Source organism: Heteronotia binoei, chromosome 16 (genome assembly GCF_032191835.1).
Source record: "Heteronotia binoei isolate CCM8104 ecotype False Entrance Well chromosome 16, APGP_CSIRO_Hbin_v1, whole genome shotgun sequence".
Taxonomy (NCBI): Eukaryota; Metazoa; Chordata; class Lepidosauria; order Squamata; family Gekkonidae; genus Heteronotia; species Heteronotia binoei.
Window position 1 is genome coordinate 54925836 of NC_083238.1, and position 24220 is coordinate 54950055.

The window sequence follows — 24220 nt, forward strand, 5'->3', positions numbered from 1 at the left end:
CAGTTAGACTAGTCATGAGGATCAGAACTCCTTCCGCATAAAATATAAGAAGGAAGCAGTTTATTTACAAGATAGAATAAAAAAAAAGAGGTGTACAGATAAACAAGAAACACAGAAACAAGTCTATCCTAGCCAATACTTCCTACAACTAGCAGCCTCTCAAGGTTGCTTGCAGTTTCTCTCTCAGCAATACAGTTCAAGTCAGGACAGTGGAAGCACTGAGGCAATTGAACAAACTTCTCTGAAGAGTTCCAACCTGTAACTTTCTCCTCACAAGGATTTCTGCGGAGTGTCAAGCTTCTTACACTCCTCTGGTTACCTGATGGTTGCTTCTGTTGATTTCAACCAGCTGTAATGTCCCAGACACAGAGTGTCTTCTGCAGGACCAGTGTGTGGGAGTAGATGGGATAGGTGACAGCCTAGGGTGCCACCCTGCCAGGGGGTAATGCTGGGCGCTGCCTTACTCCCCCTTCCCATATGGCATGATCACGCCAGCCAGCAGGCAAGCCAAGAGCTCTGGGCAGCACTACCATGTCACTGCTTTTCTTTGCAGGACAAACGTTGCCTGTGCTTGTAGAAACCTCCGAAGAGCACCCCATTTTACCGCTGCCCGCTGCTTTCGTGTTGAAAGCAGCTGGGTGGTGGCACCTTCCCATTGCACCAGTCAGAGCTGAAGGTTTCCAGGGGGGCGCTGAGTATTTTTTTTTTCTGAAAAGGGGGCGTTAGGCCAAATAAGTTTGGGAACCTCTGCTGTAGATATGAGAGAGGTCAGTTTAGTCCTGTTTTCGGTGCTTTACTTGCTCTGCTAAGGTAGTTTCAGGGGGTAGCTGTGTTGGTTCGGAGTAGAACAGCTCTCCTCTGACAGAGGGAACTTGGACTCTTGAAAGTTTAAAATCTTGTTGGTGTCTAAGATGCTACTGGACTCAAATCTAGCTGTTCTGTCAAAGTAGAGTCATAGAATCATAAAAGTTGGAAGGGATCTCCAGGGTCATCTGGTCCAATCCCCTGCACAATGCAGGAAATTCACAAACACCTCCCCCTAAATCCACAGGATCTGCATTGCATTGCAGTACAACCCAAGTAATATGGGTTGTATTTTTCTCTCATGTATCTATAGATATTTATCAATACAGAGAGAGGGAAAATAAACAGTTTAGTTTTGCTGTGTGTGTTGCTAAGTACACTGCTTGCTTTTATAATGGATTTTTGAACAACAGAGAAGCAAGTTTGGGAACATCATTTCCCTTACCAACAAAATGTTTTTGTTTAAAAGCAAGGAGAGTGTCTACTTTGTGTATTTTCATTCTGCATTGGCAGTTCTAAGTGAAGGCGCATGAAATCTTCCAGGGAAAGAAATAGCGCTCGGTGGGTGGAGTTTTGTGTCTGGCCTCCATAAAATTATCACGAGAGTAGTGATTGCCTCTTTTTGAGTTATCAGATGGTCTTCATCCTAAGATAATAACCCACACATGACCCTCTCGCCCTCTTACAGCTCGTTATTCTATCACACTCGGCGTCCCCAGCAAGTGCCGGCTCAAAAATATTACTGACTGAATACATTTCAGACCCTTCTCTATGGGATACTTCGTTGCCTAAAATATTGCAAGATGACATTTTCTCATGTGTAACTCAAACCACAGGAAAGTGATAGATCCAAGTGGGTAGCCGTGTTGGTCTGAAGCGGCGGAATAAAGTAGGAGTCCAGTGCACCTTTAAGACCAACAAAGTTTTATTCAGAACGTAAGCTTTTGTGTGCTCCAAGCACACTTCATCAGACGAGGAATGAGGTACAGTGAGCAGAGCTACATGGAGCTGGCAGGCAGTGGCTTAGAATGCGAAATGGTACAAATTTAAGATCCAATGACAGAATAGTAAAAACAACAAATTGAGCAAACCTTTGATCTGGGTAGCCAAAACTGCCCTCTTTTTGGCCCGGGCTTTTATAATGTAGTGATTGATAAACATTCTCACATTTTGACATATTACTGTTTTATTCCTTTCTCACGCTACCCAGATCAAAGGTTTGCTCAGTTTGTTAATTTTACTCTTCTGTCATTGGATCTTAAATTTGTACCATTTTGCATTCTAAACCACTGCCTACCAGCTCTATGTAGCTCTGCTCACTGTATCTGATTCCTCGTCTGATGAAGTGTGCTTGGAGCACACAAAAGCGTACGTTCTGAATAAAACTTTGTTGGTCTTAAAGGTAAGCTTGACTCCTACTTTGTTCCACAGGAAAGTGAGTATAAACATCATCATCGCTCCTTAGCAGCTCACATGTGAAAAATACGGACATATCAGAGATCCTGTTATAGTTCCCTACATCTCTAGTGAGGTGTAGCTTTCACATCCTATTCCTGATCCTGAGTTTATTCCCTGGATGTAGCAATTTGTGTTGGTCCATATTGAATTTTCACTATCCATGTGTATATATATTTATAAAACTTACACCCGTCCTTTCTGCCCTCTTCAGGGCCATCAAAGCAGCTAACGCATTAAAACCCCAACTTATAAAACCATTAAAATCAAACACAATTAAAGCAATTGATACTGAGCTAAAATACACATGAAAAGAATTACCTATACTTTTCGCACCGTAAGGCACTCCGGACCATAGGACGCACCTTCCTCCTGGGGGGCGATCTGCCTCCGCCTCTGATCCCCGCGCTTCCCCCGCGCCTGCCTGCCTGGCTCCAGCTATGATGCTTACAGCAGGCGCCAGGATCGCTCCCTCCGCACTCCGATCCCAGCGCTTGCTTTAAGCATCAGAGCTGGAGCCAGGCAGGCAGGCAAGGACGAAGCACGCCACCCTCTCCGCAGCCGGCGCTCACGAAGTCAGTATTGTCTTCTCAGACTGGCAGCGGCTCTCCAGGGTCTCAAAGCTGAGGTTTTTCACACCTGTTTTCACACCTGTTTCACACCTGTTTGGACCCTGTTTAGTTGGAGATGCCAGGGATTGAACCTGGGACCTTCTGCTTCCTAAGCAGATGCTCTACTACTGAGCCACCATTCCTCCCTGTTCCACAGGAAAGTGGATGACTTACGCTGTGTGAATTGTTTTCTGTATTTGTAATCTGCCCTGAGGCTCAGTGGAAAAGTTGGGCTGTAATCGAAGTAAAACGAATGCAGGAATGAATAACTTTATCGAAGTCTTTGAAGGCAGAAAAATATGACCGCGCAAATGGTATACTGTAAATACGTGAGGACAGAAATTCTCTCCTTATCCTGTGTTCCTTCCTCCATCTATTTTCCAAGTAAGACTTAGTATAAATGAGGGTGAAAATCAGTGTTCCCTCGAAGCTGAGTTGGTGTGAGCTAGCTCACAGTTTTTTAGCCTCTGGCTCATTCATTTTTGTCTTAGCTTCGGAAGGATGACCCCAGAGCAAACTCATTTACACAGTAGCCAAATGGCTTGCACACAGCTTTAATACCAGTAGCTCACAAAGTAGAATTTTTGCTCAAGGACTCCACAACTTAGAGGGAGCATTGGTGAAAAGGACAAACGTGGGAATGGGCACAGCTGTCTTGGTGCCTTCATTGTACGGGCTTGTTTTGGTCTCAAGGAAAGAAGTACAGCAAGGTATGCTCTTTTCTTCAGCCTAAGATTTGGCAGTGCTAGATTTCAGGCACCTATCTTTGTAGTGAGAGAGGAATTTGTATGTTCTTTCTTTGATCCATTGAGTTTGCTGCTTTGTGTGTGTGAATGTTCTCCTGGTAGGCTTGGGAAAAGGTCGCAGCGTTCCTACTGCTAGTAGAGATCTAGTCCTGCCCTTGCTGATCTGCGTTCTTGTAATTGAGGTCAGAAATAGCACATCGATAACACTGATGTCTGTGCAGAAGGGTTTATATGAGTACTTTTGTTTCAGCTTCGTTCTTAGTAGTTTAAGGTAGCATATTTGCTGCTTTCCCCACTGTCATATCAGTTACAGTTTCTAGAACCCAGAGTATCTTCCCTCTGTGTGTGTGTGTGTGTGAAATTTACACAGTTGCTCAGTTTGCAGAGAGAAAATGTTCATGCAGGGTCTGATTAAGGAACTGTGAGCAGAAAAATCACAAAACAAACATTTCTTCTTCTTTCTATGGAAAGTTGGGGTCAGTTGGCATGACATGGCTTGTGGGAACATGGGAGGTGAAGGGTGCGGGTTGATTCTTGCAGGGCTCCCCCCTCTCTTTTTCTGCCAGCTCCCCCCCCCCCAAGGTATATCACTCTTTGTTCAAAACTCCATAAGGTTGGGGAGAGGAGAGGAATAGGGAAGACACCATTATGTGAACTTGACTCATGATTCATTGACTCCAACCCAGCGTTCAGGAGTTGAGCGTTCGGAGTTCATGTGACCGACTTCAGTGTTCTAAAGTAACAGAAGGATAGCAGATAGTTACAAGATGCTATGTCAGGTACAGGGAAACTTTTGACCTAGGGATCAGTCTGAATTTACTGAAGGTCCAGTACCTGTTTGTGGATACATTTCCCACATGCGTGTAGCTTCTCCTTGTGGATTAGGCCTGATTGTGTCTGTGAGGCTGTACTTGGTTTATCCAGCCGCAGTCCTCATCTTGTGTGTTTTTATGACATTATTTTGGCTAACTTTATAACTCCATGTTCAATTTCTTCTGAAGAAGAAGACCAGGGGTGGCCAAACTGTGGCCCTCAAAGCCCCCACTGCCTCATGTTTGGAGAAGGCATTTGTCTCCTTTAATCACTAACGCCAAGCCAGCCGGCAGCTTGGAGAATGCATTTGAAATTGCTCTCTTTCCACCTCTCCTCCCTTCCCCATCTGTCTTCCTTCTGTCTTTTGGCTCTCAAACACCTGATGTTCATGTCTTGCCACTCTCAAACATCTGATGTTTGATCTATGCGGCTTCTACTTTAAGCAAGTTTGGCCATCCCGGAACAAGACACTGGTTCTTTTACATGGATTTTTTTCCTTATACGCATCTTTCCCTTTGACTAAGAGGTATTGCACAGTGGCCATTTCAGCCCCATAACCAAAGAACTACATACGACACCAAGAAAACTATATTTGATAAGTGTATTTTATAGGGTAGATGATGGAAGGACGTAATTCAGTCACCAGAGTGATAACTCGGAAGAGGCAATGTTCCCTCTAAGCTGTGGAGTCTTGTGAGCAAAAATTCTACTTTGTGAGCTGCTGGCATTAAAGTTGGGAGCTGCAGTGCTTGTCATAGCTGCAAGTTAATTTAGTAAAATTGGAGGATGAGACAGTTTGATTTGTTTTTAAGAAGAATTGTTTAGTTGTACAGTGCTTTACTAGCTTACTAAAAGAACTATTCTTTTTTTTCTTTGTCCTGGTAAAAGAAGAAAGGAAGGTAACATTTAATGGAGATTCTTATACTTGTAGGTAAAAACATTAGAGAGGTGGATTTATAATTAATATATTTGTACTGGTTTCTGTTTTCCCCATTCTGTATGCTCCCTTTTCTTGCTTTTCCCTTTCTTTTATGTATAATCTGCAATGCTGCTATCTTGTAGTAGTTGAAATCAATAAAACTTTTTAAAAATCTAAAGTTGTGAGCTGCTGGCATTAAAAGTTGTGAGCTACTGCATCAATTAGTTTGCTCTAGGGCTGTTTTTCCTGAGCTGAGACTAAAACGTGTGAGCTGGAGGCTGAAAAATTGTGACACAGAAATTGTGACATCAGCTTAGAGGGAACATGGGCGACAACTAGTTTGTTTTTTTAAAGAGATCTATAGCCCTTATCTGAAATGTGTAGTCTTAATAACATAAGAGAAGCCATGTTGGATCAGGCCAATGGCCCATCCAGTCCAACACTCTGTGTCACATAAGAACATAAGAGAAGCCATGTTGGATCAGGCCAGTGGCCCATCCAGTCCAACACTCTATGTCACTTAAGAACATAAGAGAAGCCCTGTTGGATCAGGCCAGTGGCCCCTCCAGTCCAACACTCTGTGTCACTTAAGAACATAAGAGAAGCCCTGTTGGATCAGGCCAGTGGCCCCTCCAGTCCAACACTCTGTGTCACATAAGAACATAAGAGAAGCCATGTTGGATCAGGCCAGTGGCCCATCCAGTCCAACACTCTGTGTCCCATAAGAACATAAGAGAAGCCATGTTGGATCAGGCCAGTGGCCCCTCCAGTCCAACACTCTGTGTCACATAAGAACATAAGAGAAGCCATGTTGGATCAGGCCAGTGGCCCATCCAGTCCAACACTCTATGTCACTTAAGAACATAAGAGAAGCCCTGTTGGATCAGGCCAGTGGCCCATCCAGTCCAACACTCTATGTCACTTAAGAACATAAGAGAAGCCCTGTTGGATCAGGCCAGTGGCCCATCCAGTCCAACACTCTGTGTCACATAAGAACATAAGAGAAGCCATGTTGGATCAGGCCAGTGGCCCATCCAGTCCAACACTCTATGTCACTTAAGAACATAAGAGAAGCCCTGTTGGATCAGGCCAGTGGCCCATCCAGTCCAACATTCTGTGTCACATAAGAACATAAGAGAAGCCATGTTGGATCAGGCCAGTGGCCCATCCAGTCCAACACTCTATGTCACTTAAGAACATAAGAGAAGCCCTGTTGGATCAGGCCAGTGGCCCATCCAGTCCAACATTCTGTGTCACATAAGAACATAAGAGAAGCCATGTTGGATCAGGCCAGTGGCCCATCCAGTCCAACACTCTGTGTCACAGAAGAACATAAGAGAAGCCATGTTGGATCAGGCCAATGGCCCATCCAGTCCAACACTCTGTGTCACAGAAGAACATAAGAGAAGCCGTGTTGGATCAGGCCAATGGCCCATCCAGTCCAACACTCTATGTCACTTAAGAACATAAGAGAAGCCCTGTTGGATCAGGCCAGTGGCCCATCCAGTCCAACATTCTGTGTCACATAAGAACATAAGAGAAGCCATGTTGGATCAGGCCAGTGGCCCATCCAGTCCAACACTCTGTGTCACAGAAGAACATAAGAGAAGCCATGTTGGATCAGGCCAATGGCCCATCCAGTCCAACACTCTGTGTCACAGAAGAACATAAGAGAAGCCGTGTTGGATCAGGCCAATGGCCCATCCAGTCCAACACTCTGTGTCACATAAGAACATAAGAGAAGCCATGTTGGATCAGGCCAATGGCCCATCCAGTCCAACACTCTGTGTCACATAAGAACATAAGAGAAGCCATGTTGGATCAGGCCATTGGCCCATCCAGTCCAACAATCTGTGTCACATAAGAACATAAGAGAAACCATGTTGGATCAGGCCAATGGCCCATCCAGTCCAACAATCTGTGTCACATAAGAACATAAGAGAAGCCCTGTTGGATCAGGCCAGTGGCCCATCCAGTCCAACAATCTGTGTCACATAAGAACATAAGAGAAGCCATGTTGGATCAGGCCAGTGGCCCATCCAGTCCAACAATCTGTGTCACACAGTGGCCAAAAAATCCAAGTGCCATCAGTGGGGCTAGAAGGCCTCCCACTGTGCCCCCCCCCCCCCCAAGCACCAAGAATACAGAGCATCACTGCCCCAGACAGAGTTCCAACAATCTTATTTTGCAAACGGAGAAACTATATTGCAGAGGATGAGAAGGAGCACTATTCTGAAATCTCTTCGTAGCCTTGTATTGGGTGTTCCAGCACTTGTTTTTGTTGACTGCCACGTGTCCTGTCTTCACATTAATTTATTTATACATGAAGATTGCAGCTTCGCAGAGAGCAAACACTTCCATATAGATATTATCTCAGTCATGACAATACAAAAAACAGGTGTGCTATCTTGGTTCCTTTTTTTTGGCATCCAGAATGTGTGCTTTTTTAAAGTGTTTAATGGCACTAAAACACTGCTCTTAATCTGAACAAACATTACATAATGTTATTGACCTGAGAAATAGGGGGAGAAAAAGCTTATACTGCAGTTTAAACTGATAAGCTCTGTCCAAGAATAGTCGATTTGGGGGCATTTTCTGTGTGTCAAAGTGAATGTTGGCCATGTTTGCTTTGTCAGCCGGTTCAATTTCACAGCTAAATATTGAGCTAGTCTGCTTGATTTAACAGCCGCAGATGGGAAAGATACCTTGGAAAATTTTGTGTAGATTGTATTTATTTCACAACATTGAATAGTCAGAATTTTGAATGCTAGGCACTTAAAATCTTAAAATATACCATGCCTCGTTAAGTCAAAACTAATATCAATGGGTTGCACTTGTATTTACTGTTCCATTGTGTGTCTTTTCAATGTGGACACTCAGGTAGGTAGGTAGATAGATAGACAGACAGCTAGATGTTTTCATGGCTGAGATTGTGGCAGTTTCCCCATAAATGTCCAGTGGGGTGTCTATTCAGGATTTTTTTTAGACGCTATATTTCAATACTTTTAAGTATTTTAAGAGATTTTTTTTTACAGAACTCAAATTCTGATATTTCTCTAAAATGTAAGCAGTTTGCTGTAGACAGGAGATCTGCACATCTTGAGGATCTCTGCATCTGTGCTTCTCTCGCATCATCTTCTCATGCCTCATATCAGTCTCACTTCTGAAACTGTAGAGCTGAAGCTCCTAAGGAAGTGTTATAAAAAGTCAAAATCCAGGACCAGGCTTCAGGCTTTATTTCCTTGTCCTTAGCTGGAAAGTATCTTCAGATACAGGGAATCAGTTTATTCATGAGCCCCTTAATCTGCTTTTGCTGTTGTTTAAATTAAGAAATATTAACAAAAGCCTTCACGCCCAAATTTAATACTGCATGCTGGCTTCGTTCCTGTAACGTGCTTTTGCAAATGCAATATTGTGAAATGACGCTTTTCCACTGACAACACTTACCTGCGAGTAGGCCCCATTGACTAGATCTCAGCAGGATTCTGAGTAGGTATTGTTGGAGTAGTATTGTTGGAATTCTCTGTCTGGGGCAAGTGATGCTCTGTATTCTTGGTGTTTGGGGGGGCCACAGTGGGAGGGCTTCTGGTGTCCTGGCCCCACTGATGGACCTCCTGATGGCGCCTGGGTTTTTTTGGCCACTGTGTGACACAGAGTGCTGGACTGGATGGGCCATTGTCCTGATCCAACATGGCTTCTCTTATGTTCTTATGACTGGGGCAGTGATGCTCTGTATTCTTGGTGCTTGGGGGGGCCACAGTGGGAGGGCTTCTGGTGTCCTGGCCCCACTGATGGATCTCCTGATGGCGTCTGGGTTTCTTTGGCCCCTGTGTGACACAGAGTGTTTTAACTGGATGGGCCATTTGCCTGATCCAACATGGCTTCTCTTACGTTCTTACGTGACACAGAGTGTTGGACTGGATGGGCCATTGGCCTGATCCAACATGGCTTCTCTTATGTGACACAGAGTGCTGGACTGGATGGGCCATTGGCCTGATCCAACATGGCTTCTCTTACGTTCTTATGACTGGGGCAGTGATGCTCCGTATTCTTGGTGCTTGGGGGGGCCACAGTGGGAGGGCTTCTGGTGTCCTGGCCCCACTGATGGATCTCCTGATGGCGTCTGGGTTTCTTTGGCCCCTGTGTGACACAGAGTGTTTTAACTGGATGGGCCATTTGCTTGATCCAACATGGCTTCTCTTACGTTCTTACGTGACACAGAGTGTTGGACTGGATGGGCCATTGGCCTTATCCAACATGGCTTCTCTTATGTGACACAGAGTGTTGGACTGGATGGGCCATTTGCCTGATCCAACATGGCTTCTCTTATGTTCTTAGGTTTGCTTTGGATTATTCTGTAAGGTTCCATTCAACAGACTTACTGTAATGAAGCACAGCTTTTTTTTTTAATGGAGGAAGGCTAGGGTTGCCAATCCCCAGGTGGGGGCAGGGGATCCCCTGGTTTGGAGGCCCTCCCCCCCTTCAGGGTCATCAGAAAGCAGGGTGGGGGAGGGAAATGTCTGCTGGGCACTCCCATTACTCCCTATGAAGATCGATTCCCATAGGGAATAATGGAGAATTGAACTGCGGATACCTGTGGAGGCTATTTTTTGAGTTCGAAGCACCAGAATTTCAGCATAGCATCCAGTGCCTCTCCCCAAAATACCCTCCAAGTTCCAAAAGGATTGGACTAGGGGGTTAAATTCTATGAGCCCCCAAGGAAGGAGCCCCTATCCTTCATTATTTCCTATGGAAGGAAGGCATTTAGAAGGCGTGCTGTCCCTTGAAATGTGATGGCCAGAACTCCCTTTGGAGTACAGTCATGCTTGTCACAGGCTTGATCTTGGCTCCACCCTGAGGTCTCCTGGCTCCTCCCCCAAAGTCCCCAGATATTTCTTGAATTGGACTTGGCAACCCTAAGAAAGGCATCCCTTCAGTGAAGAAAAGGCTGTTTTTCGTTGGAGTCGCAAGATTCAGCCCAATATTTTTTGCACAGCTTTAGCTTAACTGGCAGGTGCTGCTTCTGAAGCGTTGGCTGCTTTTGGCTTAAGGTCTGTGTTGCTAATTGGAAAGGAATGATACAGCAGGTGTTTTTAGCGGTGCCACATAGCCCACGTGGATCCAAGTGTTTGACTGGTAATTTAATAATCGCGGTTACAGGACAGCAGGGACGGCACTGGAGCTGTTTTCTCACCATGGGTCCTTTGTTTTGTTTCTTTTTAGTAAGACGAAGCAAGGCCTTTTGCCCAGCTTGGAGGACTTGCTGTTCTACACCATTGCAGAAGGGCAAGAGAAAATACCAGTTCATAAGTTCATTACGGTAAGTTTTTTAAAGCTTTAAATCACTCCTCTAAGTCAAGCTTGCCAGCTGCTTGGAGAATGCATTTAAAGTTAAAGTTGCTTTTTTCCACACACCCCCTCCCTCCCTCCCTCCCTCCCTCCCTCCCTCCCTCCCTCCCTCCTCCTTCCTTCCTTCCTTCCTTCCTTCCTTCCTTCCTTCCTTCCTTCCTTCCTTCCTTCCTTCCTTCCTTCCTTCCTTCCTTCCTTCCTTCCTTCCTTCCTGTCTTGCGGTTCTCACACATCTGACATTTATTCAGTGTGGCTCTTACGTTAAGCAAAGTTTGGCCACCCTTGTTCAAGACCAACAAAGTTTTATTCAGAATGTAAGCTTTGTTGTTTATGCACACTTCGTCAGATGATGAAATGGGGTACAGCGAGCACTGCTACATATAGCTGGTGGGCATTTCACTACTTCGCCATTGGTTTTTAACTTTGTACTACTTTGCATGTTTAACCACTGCCTACAAGCAATGTGCAGCAGTGCTTACTGTAGCCCATTTCATTGTCTGATGAAGTGCGCATGCACACGAGAGCTTACATTCTGGGAAAAAAAACTTGGTTGGTCTTACAGGTGCTGCTGGAATCCAACTTTGTTCTGTGTGTGTGTTTTAATTACACTTGTCCCTTGCTCTTGAGATTCTTCTGGGTTTGTGCACGGCTGCCTCCTGCAGTGGCCAATTTATGGTTGTGCCCACCATCCCTTGTCATGATTCTAAAGGTGCCCCCAGGCTTAAAAACTTTGGGGACCACTGCATACTGAATTTAGATCCAAGTGGGCAGCTATGTTGGCCCAAAGCAGTAGAACAGTTAGAGTCCAGTAGCACCTTTTTTAAGACCAACAAAGTTTTATTCAAGGTGTGAGTGTGCACCTGAAAGCTTGTACCTTGAATAAAACTTCGTTGGTCTTAAAGGTGCCACTGGACTCTTGACTTTGTTCTGCATACTGAATTGTAACTGCCCTCAAGCATTTCCCCTCTGCTCTGCTCTAATCAAGTTGATTACGCTATGCATGATACATTTACAAGCATTCTTTCAATACCCCTCCTGCCTTCTGACTAAGGGATAAGGCCTTGTCTCTCCATTCCTACTTGTGTTTGATGAAGGGGACTTTAACTCTCCAAAACTTATACCCTGAAAAATCTTCTCAGTCTCTGAGGTGCTACCAGATTTTAATCTCTCTGCATGTTAGCATGCTCTCAAACATGGTTATGCTGAGGGACTAGAGAGCAGAGGTACCCTGTTAGCTGGCTGCTGCGTTGTGTTGGGAAACTCAGTTTGATAGTGCTAGAGTTGTGTGTTACGTGGACAGGGTCTTTTCTGCTCTGGCCCCTATCTGCTGGAACTCTTCCAAATACCCATGCCCTGCAGGACTTATTTCCATTCCGCAGGGCATGTAAGGGCAGGGCATGTAAGCTGTTCCGCCAGGTGTTTGGTTGAGAACAACGACAGTCTTCCATCTAGTCTGGTATTCTTTTTTTTCCCTCTGTCTCCATCCCCTCTGAGACAATGACATTCTAGGAATTTTGTAATTTTGTATTTTAATTTCTGAAATCTCTTTTGTACAATTTGTAATTTTATCATTGCTGTAAGTTGCCCCCTGAGCCCTGTTTTCAGGGGACGGTGGCCTAAAAAAACGAAGTTAATAGTAACAACAACAAAAGAGAACATTCATGATCTTCTTCTCTCTCCCTTGAAACTCTCCAGGCTCTTAAATCTACGGGTTTGCGTACCTCTGATCCAAGGCTGAAGGAATGTATGGATATGCTAAGACTGACTCTGCAGACAACCTCCGATGGTGTCATGCTAGATAAAGATCTCTTTAAAAAGTAAGGAACTTGTAGATTTGAAACCACGGGCTGAAACTTGCAGCGTTCCGTTCAGTCAGGGAGATGAAAAGCTAGCTCTCCCCATGGCGCATGGCATTTCGGAGACTGGTGGTTCTAAAAAGAGCAGGCACCGTTTACTGTGCCCTGTAAACTTTTGGGGTGGCCAGGTGGAAGGCTAAGAGGCTGCAGGCAAGGAAAATTTGCAAAACCTTCAGAGTAACATTCCTCTAAACTTATTTCATATTAGCAGTCCGTCTTTGCAGAATAGCCTTTACAGAAAACTAAGTATCTGGTATAATACATCCTGCTGAGCAGCAGGGATTGAATTCTAGCAAATACTCCTTTGCATATTAGGCCACACACCCCTGATGTAGGTAGCCAATCCTCCAAGAGCTTTCAAGGCTCTTTTTTGTGAGCTTTTGGAGGATTGGGTACATCAGGGGTGTGTGGCCTAATATGCAAAGGAGCTCCTGCTACAATTCCACCCCTGCTGGGCAGAATTACACCATAATATTTTCTGGGACTTTTCCCTCCTCTTATTGCTGAATGACAAGGAGTTGTAGCTCATTGTTAGAACATCAGATTTGCACGCAGAAGATCTCAGGTTCAACCCTTGGCATCGCCGTTTAAAGCTACCAGGTAAAATTTAAAAGGATCAGGTAGAGGTCTTCTGCATGCGATGTCAAAAACCTCTTCCCGACAACCAAGAGAGGCGCGACCAGTTAAGAGTAGACAGCACTGACCCTGATAGATCAGTGATCTGGCTTTTGGTATAAGGCGGGGTTGTATGTTCATGAAATGTTGGTTTCTGAATTGTTGACTCATTCGCCATGCCTATTAAGTAGTATTGTGGAATGATACAGGCATAAGAGCCCTCTCATAGCGGTATTTGCCGTTTGTTCATCTGAAAGTGTGGTATAATTCCAACATTTGGGCTGAGAAGAAGTAGAAGAAGGCTGCAGATTTATACCCCGCCCTTCTCCCTGAATCAGAGACTCAGAGCGGCTTACAATCTCCTATATCCCCTCACAACAGACACCCTGTGAGGTGGATGGGGCTGAGAGGGCTCTCTCAGCAGCTGCCCTTTCAAGGACAGAGTGGCTCACAATCTCCTATATCTTCTCCCCCCACAACAGACACCCTGGGAGGTGGGTGGGACTGAGAGAGCTCTCACAGCAGCTGCCCATTCAAGGACAACTCTGTGAGAGCTATGGCTAACCCAAGGCCATTCCAGCAGGTGCAAGCGGAAGAGTGGGGAATCAAACCCGGTTCTCCCAGATAAGAGTCAGCACGCTTAACCACTACACCAAATTGGCTCTCTTGCAAAGAGCCAAGTTAAGCCCAGTTTAAAATTAAATTAAATTAAATTAAAATTATTTCTTGCCTGTAATGTTTGGGGAAAAAACATATTTATTCACTTTTCTATATGTGGGGGCTCCTATAAAGTAATATTCATACTTGGACCTTGGCATTTTTTTTTTTTAATTTTACAGGTGCGTTCAAAGCAATATCGTCTTGCTTACTCAGGCTTTCCGGCGGAAGTTTGTGATTCCTGATTACGTTTCCTTTACCTCTCATATTGATGAACTATATGAGAGTGCTAAAAAGCAATCTGGAGGAAAGGTAAACAACCATGAATACTGTGGTGTTCTGAATATTTCCCTAGCATAAGAGCCGTGTTTTTATTACTTCCTTTGGCATATATTCTTAAGGTCGTGGAATCTGTGAATTAGGCTTTATTTATTGGGGTGCATCTTTGCTGCCTCATCAGAGTCCACCTTGAGGCAGCTTATGCTGAAGCTCTGTGTGTGTATATGTATGAAGTGCTGTAAAGTCACTTCTGTCTTAAAGCGACCCTGTGAATTAACGTCCTCCAAAACAACCTCTATCATTAGCAGCTGTTCTCTTGCAAACTGAGGGCCTTTGTGTGGCTTCTTTGACAGAGTCAATCCATCTCTGGTCCCTCTCTTGTCTTGCTGCCTTCAGTTTTTCCCAGGATTATTGTCTTTTCTAGTGAATCTTGTCTTCTCATGATCAAAGTGCAGTAGCCACAGTTTAACCCAGGGGTGTCAAACATGCAGCCTGGGGGCCAAATCAGACCTTCGGAGGACTCCTCTCAGGCCCCCGAGCAACTGGCTGTTATCTGCTTCCTTCTCCCTCTCTCTTGCTTCCTTCTGCATTGCAGCTTGCTTTGCCAGCCTTGCTCAGTCGCACAGCAGAGCTACAGAGCAAAGTCTCTATTTTCTCCATTGACTGAGGCTCCTTGCTTCGGGAGGAAGTGGGGAGGGAGAGCTTGCTTTGCCTGTCTCTCTCACTTGCACAATGCTGAGAGCTACTGAGCCAAGCCTCTCTTCCTTCTATTGGCAGAGGCTCCCTTGCTCCTAGTCCCCTGGGGAGGGAAGGAAAGAGCCAGAGCTTCCTTTGCCCAGTTCCCAGGATCCCATGGGAGAGATACAAAGAAAGCACCTTTCAGACCAATGAGTGCTAATGTTTTAAATCATTGTGTTTGTTTGTGTCCTTTATAAAATTTATTTTTTTGCTGCCTGATCTTAAAAAGGTGCACAAATGGTCCAGCCCGACAAGGTCTCATCTATGTCAGATCCGGCCCTCATAACAAATGAGTTTGACACCCCTGGTTTAGCCATTTCAGCTTCTGGGGGGAGTTTAAGCTTGATTTGGCCTAGGACCCACCGATATTTCTCTTTGGCTATCCACGGTATCCATAAGACTCTCCTCCACGTTTAAAACTAATTTTTTTCTTCCTGTCTGCTTTCTTCATTGTCCAACTTTCACACTCATACGTAGTAATGGGGAATACTATCAGGGCTCTTTTTTTGTAGCAGGAACTCCTTTACGTATTAGTGCGCCCCCCTCTGATGTAGCTAATCCTCCAAAAGTTTACAGGGCTGTTCTTACAGGGCCTACTGTCAGCTCCAGGACGATTGGCTACATCAGAGGTGTGTGGCTTAACATGCAGAGGAGTTCCTGCTTCAAAACACGCCCTGAATACTATGTTATGAATTAACTTGACTTTGGTCACTAGCGACACATCCTTGCACTTTTCCGGCTCTTTCGTGACTGCCCTTCTTCTGAAGTGCTGGATCTCTGAATATGCATACGACTTATTCGTAACGGCCGGCAGCTAGGCCACACCACAGCTCAGCAGTCATGTGTGGTGGATTCCTTGAGGCTCCCCCCTCTTTCCTCCGGTTTGTGCAGAGCAGAAAGTTGGCAGAAATTCCTGCTATTTGTGCAGTCTCTGAGCTCAGCCTCTGATTCCTTCCACTTCCTCTGGGGCTTTTCGCTTAGAGCTGTATGGGATAGCGTGGTGTGCCTTTGGCCAGCTGCTGTGTTCACCTTATGCATTCTTCTGCTTCCCCTAAGGAGCTTGGGATGGCATACGTGGTTCTTCCTTCCTCCCATCTTGGAGCTACAACAGCCCTGTAGCCCAGGGGTGTCAAACTCCTTTGTTACGAAGGCCAAATTCCTGTTAACAGGAGGAGGAGGTGGAGCCTCAGCCAATAGAAGGGAAGAGAGGCTTAGCTCAGTAGCTCAGCATTGCGATTGAGAGAGCCTGGAAAAGCAAGCTCTCCCTCCCACATTCCTCTCCAAGAGAGGAGCCTCAGCCAGTGGAGCAAATAGAGGCTTTGTTCTGTAGCTCATGTGCGTTTGAGCAAGCCTGGCATAAATGAGACCTTGTTGGGCTGGGCCATCTGTGTCATGATATGTAATGCCAGGTAGCAGAGATACAGCCTTCGAAAAGGATGCAAATAAACACAATTAAAGATCGCTTAAAAAAAAAAAAAGAATGCTTAAAACAGTAGCACTCGTTGGTCTTAAAGGTGCTTTCTTTGTATCTCTCCCATGGGATCCAGGGAACTGGGCAAAGGAAACAAAGCCAGTGGAGAAAATAGAGGCTTTGCTCTTTCCTTCCTTCCCCAGGGAACCAGGAGGAGGAGGAGCCTCAGCCAATAGAAGGGGAGAGAGGCTTGGCTCAGTAGCTCAGCATTGCGATTGAGAGAGCCTGGCAAAGCAAGCTCTCCCTCCCGCATTCCACTCCAAGAGAGGAGCCTCAGCCAGTGGAGCAAATAGAGGCTTTGTTCTGTAGCTCATGTGCGATTGAGCAAGCCTGGCGAAGCAAGCTGTGATAGAGAAGGAAGCAGATGACACCTAGTTGCTTGGAGGCCTGATAGGAGCCCTCATTTGGCCCCCAGGCTGCATGTTTGACACCCCTGAGGAAGAGAGGGCCTGAGAGAGTGCAGTTGGCCCCAGGTCATTAATGCGAGGAAAAGTTGAAGGCAGCAAGAAAAGAGGAAGACCCGAGATGAGACGGATTGAGTCAGTAAAGAAAGCCGTGGGCCCCAGTTTGCAAGCAGTGATCCCTCTAAGCTGCAGAGCCTTGTGAGCAAAAGTTCTACTTTGTGAGCTTTGGCATTAAAGTTGTGAGCTCCTGCGTCAATGAGTGTGCTCTGCGGTCATCCTTCCCAAGTAAAAAATGTGTGAGCTGAAGGCTAAAAATGTGTGAGCTGGCTCATTCCAATTCAGCTTAGAGGGAGCACTGTTTGCAAGGCTGTTCTGGATGGGACGTTTCGGAGGACATTCGAGTCATAGTGTTGTCAGAGGCGGATGGACAGCATTTAACACACACGGATGCTCATTGAGCATCACGACTTAAGTTTGGTTGAGGAGAGGCTCTGCAGTCTGCTGTAATCCTAAAGGGCATTTGATATTTGAAAGAACTTGCATCAGATTGGGCCTTGTGACCCAACGCCAAAGCATGATCTACAAGTCTGTAAAACTTCCACTCTACCTTTTGCTCAAAAATGTTTGTTATTACTGGTTTAACGTGATTAACATGTTTGTCAGTGGTCCCATTCAACTGGCGTATGCAGGTGTGAAATTCTAGCAGGAGCTCCTTTGCATATTAGGCCACACGCCCCTGATGCAGCCAGTCCTCCAAGAGCTTACAAAAAAGAGCCTTGTAAGGGGTGGAATTCTAGCAGGAGCTGCTTTGCATATTAGGCCACACACCCCTGATGTAGCCAATCCTCCCAAGAGCTTACAGAAAAGAGCCTTGTAAGGGGTGGAATTCTAGCAGGAGCTGCTTTGCATATTAGGCCACACACCCCTGATGCAGCCAGTCCTCCAAGAGCTTACAAAAAAGAGCCTTGTAAGGGGTGGAATTCTAGCAGGAGCTGCTTTGCATATTAGGCCACACACCCCTGATGTAGCCAATCCTCCCAAGAGCTTACAAAAAAGAGCCTTGTAAGGGGTGGAATTCTAGCAGGAGCTGCTTTGCATATTAGGCCACACACCCCTGATGTAGCCAGTCCTCCCAAGAGCTTACAAAAAAGAGCCTTGTAAGGGGTGGAATTCTAGCAGGAGCTGCTTTGCATATTAGGCCACACACCCCTGATGTAGCCAATCCTCCCAAGAGCTTACAAAAAAGAGCCTTGTAAGGGGTGGAATTCTAGCAGGAGCTGCTTTGCATATTAGGCCACACACCCCTGATGCAGCCAATCCTCCAAGAGCTTACAAAAAAGAGCCTTGTAAGGGGTGGAATTCTAGCAGGAGCTGCTTTGCATATTAGGCCACACACCCCTGATGTAGAAGAAGAAGATGAAGAAGATATTGGATTTATATCCCGCCCTCCACTCCAAAGAGTCTCAGAGCGGCTCACAATCTCCTTTACCTTCCTCCCCCACAACAGACACTCTGTGAGGTGGGTGGGGCTGGAGAGGGCTCTCACAGCAGCTGCCTTTTCAAGGACAACTTCTGCCACAGCTATGGCTGACCCAAGGCCATGCTAGCAGGTGCAAGTGGAGGAGTGGGGAATCAAACCCGGTTCTCCCAGATAAGAGTCCGCACACTTAACCACTACACCAAACTGTGCATATTAGGCCACACACCCCTGATGTAGCCAATCCTCCCAAGAGCTTACAAAAAAGAGCCTTGTAAGCTTCTGGAGGATTGGCTACATTGGGGGTGTGTGGCCTAATATGCAAAGGAGCTCCTGCTAGAATTCCAGCCCTGGGTGTATGTAAGCTGGCTTCTGGATGATTTTTCTTTTTGTATGCCGTGATTGATGAACATGCTCTTGCTTGTATCTTTTCATGCAACTAGCGTCCTTCCCCTGTGCCCCCCCCCCTTTCATGTGGCTCAGACTGAAATATATAGCAGGGATGGCCAACGGTAGCTCTCCAGATGTTTTTTTTGCCTACAACTCCCATCAGCCCCAGCCATCGGCCATGCTGGCTGGGGCTGATGGGAGTTGTAGGCAAAAAAACATCTGGAGCGCTACCGTTGGGCACCCCTGATATATAGAATTGAAGGGCCCTTTTAGTCAAGATGGAGGGAGAGATTAAAGGATCTTGGGTTTGCTCTTCCGACTGAACCTTTCCCCTGGGCGTAATTTTGTTAACTATACCGCAAGACTTGCAGACCTTAAACTTAGCAGCATTATTTCTGATCTAAATAGGTCGCCGACTATATTCCCCAACTGGCGAAGTTCAGCCCCGATTTGTGGGGAGTGTCTGTTTGCACAGTGGACGGACAGAGGTAGGTTGAAACATTTTTAAATATCTGAGCTGCCCGGAGAATTCCAGCTGATGGAGGCAGAATCTTATCTGTGAGGAGTCAGAATCGCCATGGTAGTTTTGCAAAGCTGCCCTTACGAAGTTAGCTGGAAGTCTTTTTTTTTTTTTCATAGAACTTTGGGAATAGTCGTTGCTTGGCTAAATTCTCGTTGAAAAACTTCAATTGGCTGAGTTGCAGAATTTAGAATTCTGATAAAACTGGTTCTGTTCAGACTAACAGCTATAGAACTGAGATATTAAAATAGCTTCATACAATGTAAGTTATGATGCTCAATAGTCCGGTATTATGGATTTCTCAATGTGAGGGGAAGGTTATTGGAACGAGTACAACCTGAGCTTTGTTAGGAAAACCAAACTGTGAAGTTGTTAGCAGAGGTGAAAGGACTTGTGAGGTGCTGATCGGCAGTAGAGGCCAGTTTGGTGTAGTGGTTAAGTGTACGGATTCTTACCTGGGAGAACCGGGTTTGATTCCCCACTCCTCCACTTGCAGCTGCTGGAATGACCTTGGGTCAGCCATAGCTCTCGTGGGAGTTGTCCTTGAAAGGGCAGCTGCTGTAAGAGTTCTCTCAGCCCCACCCACCTCACAGGGTGTCTGTTGTGAAGGGGTGGGAGGTAAAGGAGATTGTGAGATTCAGAGTATAGGGTGGGATATTAATCCAATATCTTCTTTTAGTTGGTACTGGGCTTTCGAAAACGCGAATACAAGTTCAGGGGTAAAAACTATGCTGTGTGATATTTCTAGATATAGTTTTGGACTGTCTGGGCAACAGTGCCTTTCATACTCTCTCAGCCAATAAGACTGTAGACTTATTCTAAGGAATGGGGAAGAAATAAAAACAAATGATCATTAGGTATGCATGCTCTCTTGCCCAATAGCAGCCTAATTCTGGACAGAGGCCAAAACAGCAGATCATAAAAGGTACAAGGAGGGCAGTTGTGTAAAATGAATAAGGTTATCATTAATGTCTGTGGAATTAACGTAGCCTCTGTGGTGTATGTTTTGCTTTCTTCTAAAGTTTTCCTCTAATTTTGTAGTCTAGCTCAGTGGCTCTGGATAATCATACAGTGATCCCACGCAACAATCCTGTAACAGTGCTTCATTTGTCTGTAGTAGCGTGTTATTTAATTTTGTTGGTTGTCTGTCTTACATCAGTGTGATTTAACCGGTGTGATCCACCTCGAGTCTTGCTGAGGAAGGGCGGTCTATGAATGAAGTAAATGTAAGAAATTTAAACCTCAAATGATAGAAGTGCAGTCTGCGGCTTTAATTCAAAGAATGCTGAGCAAGATCTTGCAAGAGGCAGTTTGGTGTCGTGGTTAAGCGCACGGACTCTTCTCTGGGGGAACCGGGTTTGATTGCCCGCTCTTCCACTTGCACCTGCTGGAATGGCCTTGGGTCAGCCATAGCTCTCATAAGAGTCCTTGAAAGAGTCCTCTCAGCTCCACCTACCTCACAGGGTGTCTGTTGGGGGCGGGGAGGTAAAGGGGATTGTGACTGAAGGTAAAGGAGACTCTGAGATTCAGAGTATAGAGTGGGATATAAATCCAATATCATCATCAAGACAGTGGTGAGATCTTGGCTACTGTTTTCCTTATTCGTACCTTTATGCATTTAAAACACTTGCGTGCTGAATCTTCAGAGACCTGGTGATTCAAACGCAGATTAATTGCAGGAATAAATGTGTAGAATCTGGGTATGCAGTCATGCACTTTTAAGTGTTATCTTTGACTTTCAAAAGCCACAAGAGAGTTGCTATTGATTCTGGCGGGTGGCAGTTTGTACCCTCGTAGCAGCTAGAATCCTTTTTTGCCCATCTTCTGAAGACATGCTGTCTAATGCTGACGTTTGTGCTCCTAATAGAATTTTTGGCAAGGTTCTGCGTTTAGGAAACCCACAAACAATGGAAGTAACTTGCTTATCCAAAGCACCCTAGTTTCTTGACGCATTTTGAGCGTAATGCCTTCCTTTGCGGCTGCGGAGACTGATTAGAAAGCATATAAATATTGATTATAAAAGCAAAGTTTGTAGTAGAGCTGAAACCACGTACTGTGTGGGTTTCGTTTTCTTTAGTGACAGTGGCCACTTCCAGTTTGTATCCCAACCCAACCCCCCCAGTCTTGAGTTTTTTAGTGTTCACAGGGGACCATGCTTGAAGCTCTAAAGCAGGGGCATCAAACATGTGGCCCGGGGGCCAAATGAGGCCTCTGGAGGGCTCATATCAGGCCCTCGAGCAAGTCTGCTTTCTTCTCCCTCTCTCTTTCAGAGATTGTTAAATAAAATATTGCAAGAGTGCTAATCTTTTAAGCATGTTTTATTTGGACAGAAGTCTTGGGTGTGTGCTCGATGCAATGAGCTCCTGGTCCTCAGGGAACGAGTTCGTACCCTTGAGGCCGAGGTGACTGCCCTGGAGAAGCAGAGACGGTCAGTTAGGCACTTGGGGAGGACTCTCGGGGGCGTATTAGATGAGCCCCACTCTGAACGTAGCAGCCCCGTTGCTGCCAGAGAGCGTGAGGGTCAAGAGGGAACAGGGCACTGTGCTGAGGATAAGGGGAATGCACCCTCAGAAGGGACCTCTTCTTCGGTTGGTGAGTGGGAATCCTTTCGCGCCAAGGAACCATCCCTGAGCAGGGGGAGAGGGGGGGGTTTGGTAGTTGGTGATTCGATCCTTAGGCAAGTAGACAGCAGGGTGGCGAAACCGCGTACTGACCGTATGGTGACTTGCCTGCCTGGTGACTTGCCTACACATTACGCGTGTAGTAGATAGACTGATAGACAGTGCTGGGGAGGAGCCTGTGGTCGTGGTGCATGTTGGCACCAACGATGTGGGGAAATGCAGTCGTGAGGTCCTGGAGGAAAAATTTAGGCTGCTAGGCAGGAGACTTAAGGCCAGGACCTCCAAGGTAGCCTTCTCAGAAGTGCTACCTGTTCCACGTGCAGGGCAGGAGAGACAGGCACAAATTAGAAGTCTCAATGTGTGGATGAGACGATGGTGTAAAGAGGAAGGGTTTAAGTTTGTTAGGCACTGGGATGCTTTCTGGAACAAGCGGGAGCTGTACAAAAGAGACAGTCTCCACTTGTCCCCGGATGGAACCAGGCTGCTGGCGCTTAAAATCAAAAAGGTGGCAGAGCAGTTTTTAAACTAAATCTTGGGGGAAAGCCGACAGGAGATGAAATGTCTCTAGTTCGGGAGGACTTGTCTCAAAGAGATGAAGGGTTGGCTGCTATTTTTCTACCGGGTAACGGACCAGAGTTGTCCACTGTGATGATGACAAACAGTATGGACTGTCTGCCTGAGTCTCGAGGCGGCAGGAGGAAGGTGGCGGGCCTAGCTTGCCTGGGAAATTACAGATGTTTGTATGCAAATGCTAGAAGTGTTCGAAGTAAAATTGGTGAATTGGAATGTTTAGTGTTGGGAGAAAACATAGACATTGTGGGAATTTCAGAAACTTGGTGGAATGAGGAGAATCAGTGGGACACGGTGATTCCTGGATATAAGTTATAACGGAAGGAGGATAGGGAGGGAAGGGTTGGAGGTGGGGTGGCTCTGTATGTCAGAGAGGATATACGGTCCAGTAAGACTGAGGTCAGGATTAGATTCCCTTTTAGAAATGCTTTGGGCTGAAATAGAGGGCCCAAAAAGAAATTTAACTATGGGAGTTTGTTATCGCCCACCAAATCAAAAGATAGACGACGATTAAAATATGATGGAAGGCTTAAAGATAGCGGCTAAACGTAAAAACTGTGTTGTCATAGGTGATTTTAACTACCCGCAGATTGATTGGGTCAATATGTGTTCTGGTTGAGAGAAAGAGATTGAGTTTCTTGATGCTCTCAGTGACTGTGCTATGGAGCAGATGGTCTCAGAACCTACCAGGGGTGGGGCGATCCTGGATTTGGTCCTAAGTAATGCCCAAGACTTGGTGAGAGATGTAAAAGTGATTGCGCCGCTTGGGAGCAGTGACCATAATGTTATTGATTTCACCGTTTGTATAAATAGGGAGTTGCCCAAAAAGACCGCCACAACCACGTTTAACTTTAAAAGGGGTAAATTCACTGAGATGAGGAGGCATGTGAGGAGGAAACTGAAAGGAAAGGTAAATACGGTCAAAACCCTTGGGGAAGCTTGGAGACTATTTAAAACTATAATCCTAGAAGCGCAGATAAAATACATACCACAAAAAGGCATAAGAAAAGGCCTGCATGGTTAACAAACAAAGTAATGGAAGCTGTAAAAGGTCAGAAGGACTCCTTTAAGCGGTGGAAAACCGGTCCAAGTGAGATTAGTAAAAGGGAACACAGGCTGTGGCAAATCAAATGCAAAACTGTGATCAGGCAGGCAAAAAGAGACTATGAGGAGCATATTAAAAAAACATAAAGACCAACAATAAAAATTTCTTCAAATATATTAGAAGTAGGAAACCAGCCAGGGAGGCATTGGGGCCCTTGGATGACCATGGGACAAAAGGATTACTGGAGGAGGATAGGGAAATGGCTGAGAAGCTGAATGAATTTTTTGCCTCCGTCTTCACTGTGGAAGATGAGAACTTTTTGCCTGCCCCAGAACCACTAATTTTGGAAGGGGTGTTGAAAGATCTGAGTCAGATTGAGGTGACAAAAGAGGAGGTCCTACAACTGATGGACGAATTAAAAACTAATAAGTCACCGGGTCCGGATGGCATACATCCGAGAGTTCTGAAAGAACTCAAAGTTGAACTTGTGGATCTTTTAACAAAAATCTGTAATCTTTCATTGAAATCTGCCTCTGTTCCTGAGGACTGGAAGGTAGCAAATGTCACCCCCATCTTTAAAAAGGGTTCCAGAGGAGATCCGGGAAATTACAGGCCAGTCAGTCTGACTTCAATACCAGGAAAGTTGGTAAAATCATTATCAAGGACAGAATGAGTAGGCACATTGATGGACACGGGTTACTGAGGAAGACTCAGCATGGGTTCTGTAAGGGAAGATCTTGCCTCACTAACCTGTTACATTTCTTTGAGGGGGTGAACAAACATGTGGACAAAGGAGACCCAATAGATGTTGTTTACCTTGACTTCCAGAAAGCTTTTGATAAAGTTCCTCATCAAAGGCTCCTTAGAAAGCTTGAGAGTC

At 45.6% G+C, this 24220-nt stretch overlaps 1 protein-coding gene across 1 annotated transcript in view; it reads left to right on the top strand.

Moving 5' to 3' along the window:
* Positions 1–10557: 10557 nt before the first annotated feature.
* GLS (glutaminase) overlaps positions 10558–24220 on the top strand; it is a 94457-nt gene continuing 80794 nt past the window's right edge. The window contains exons 1-4 of the mRNA XM_060257409.1: positions 10558–10668; positions 12393–12514; positions 14008–14137; positions 18993–19072. Coding sequence (XP_060113392.1) covers positions 12444–12514; positions 14008–14137; positions 18993–19072 — 281 coding nt within the window. The 5' untranslated portion in view covers positions 10558–10668; positions 12393–12443. The remainder of the gene's footprint in view (positions 10669–12392; positions 12515–14007; positions 14138–18992; positions 19073–24220) is intronic.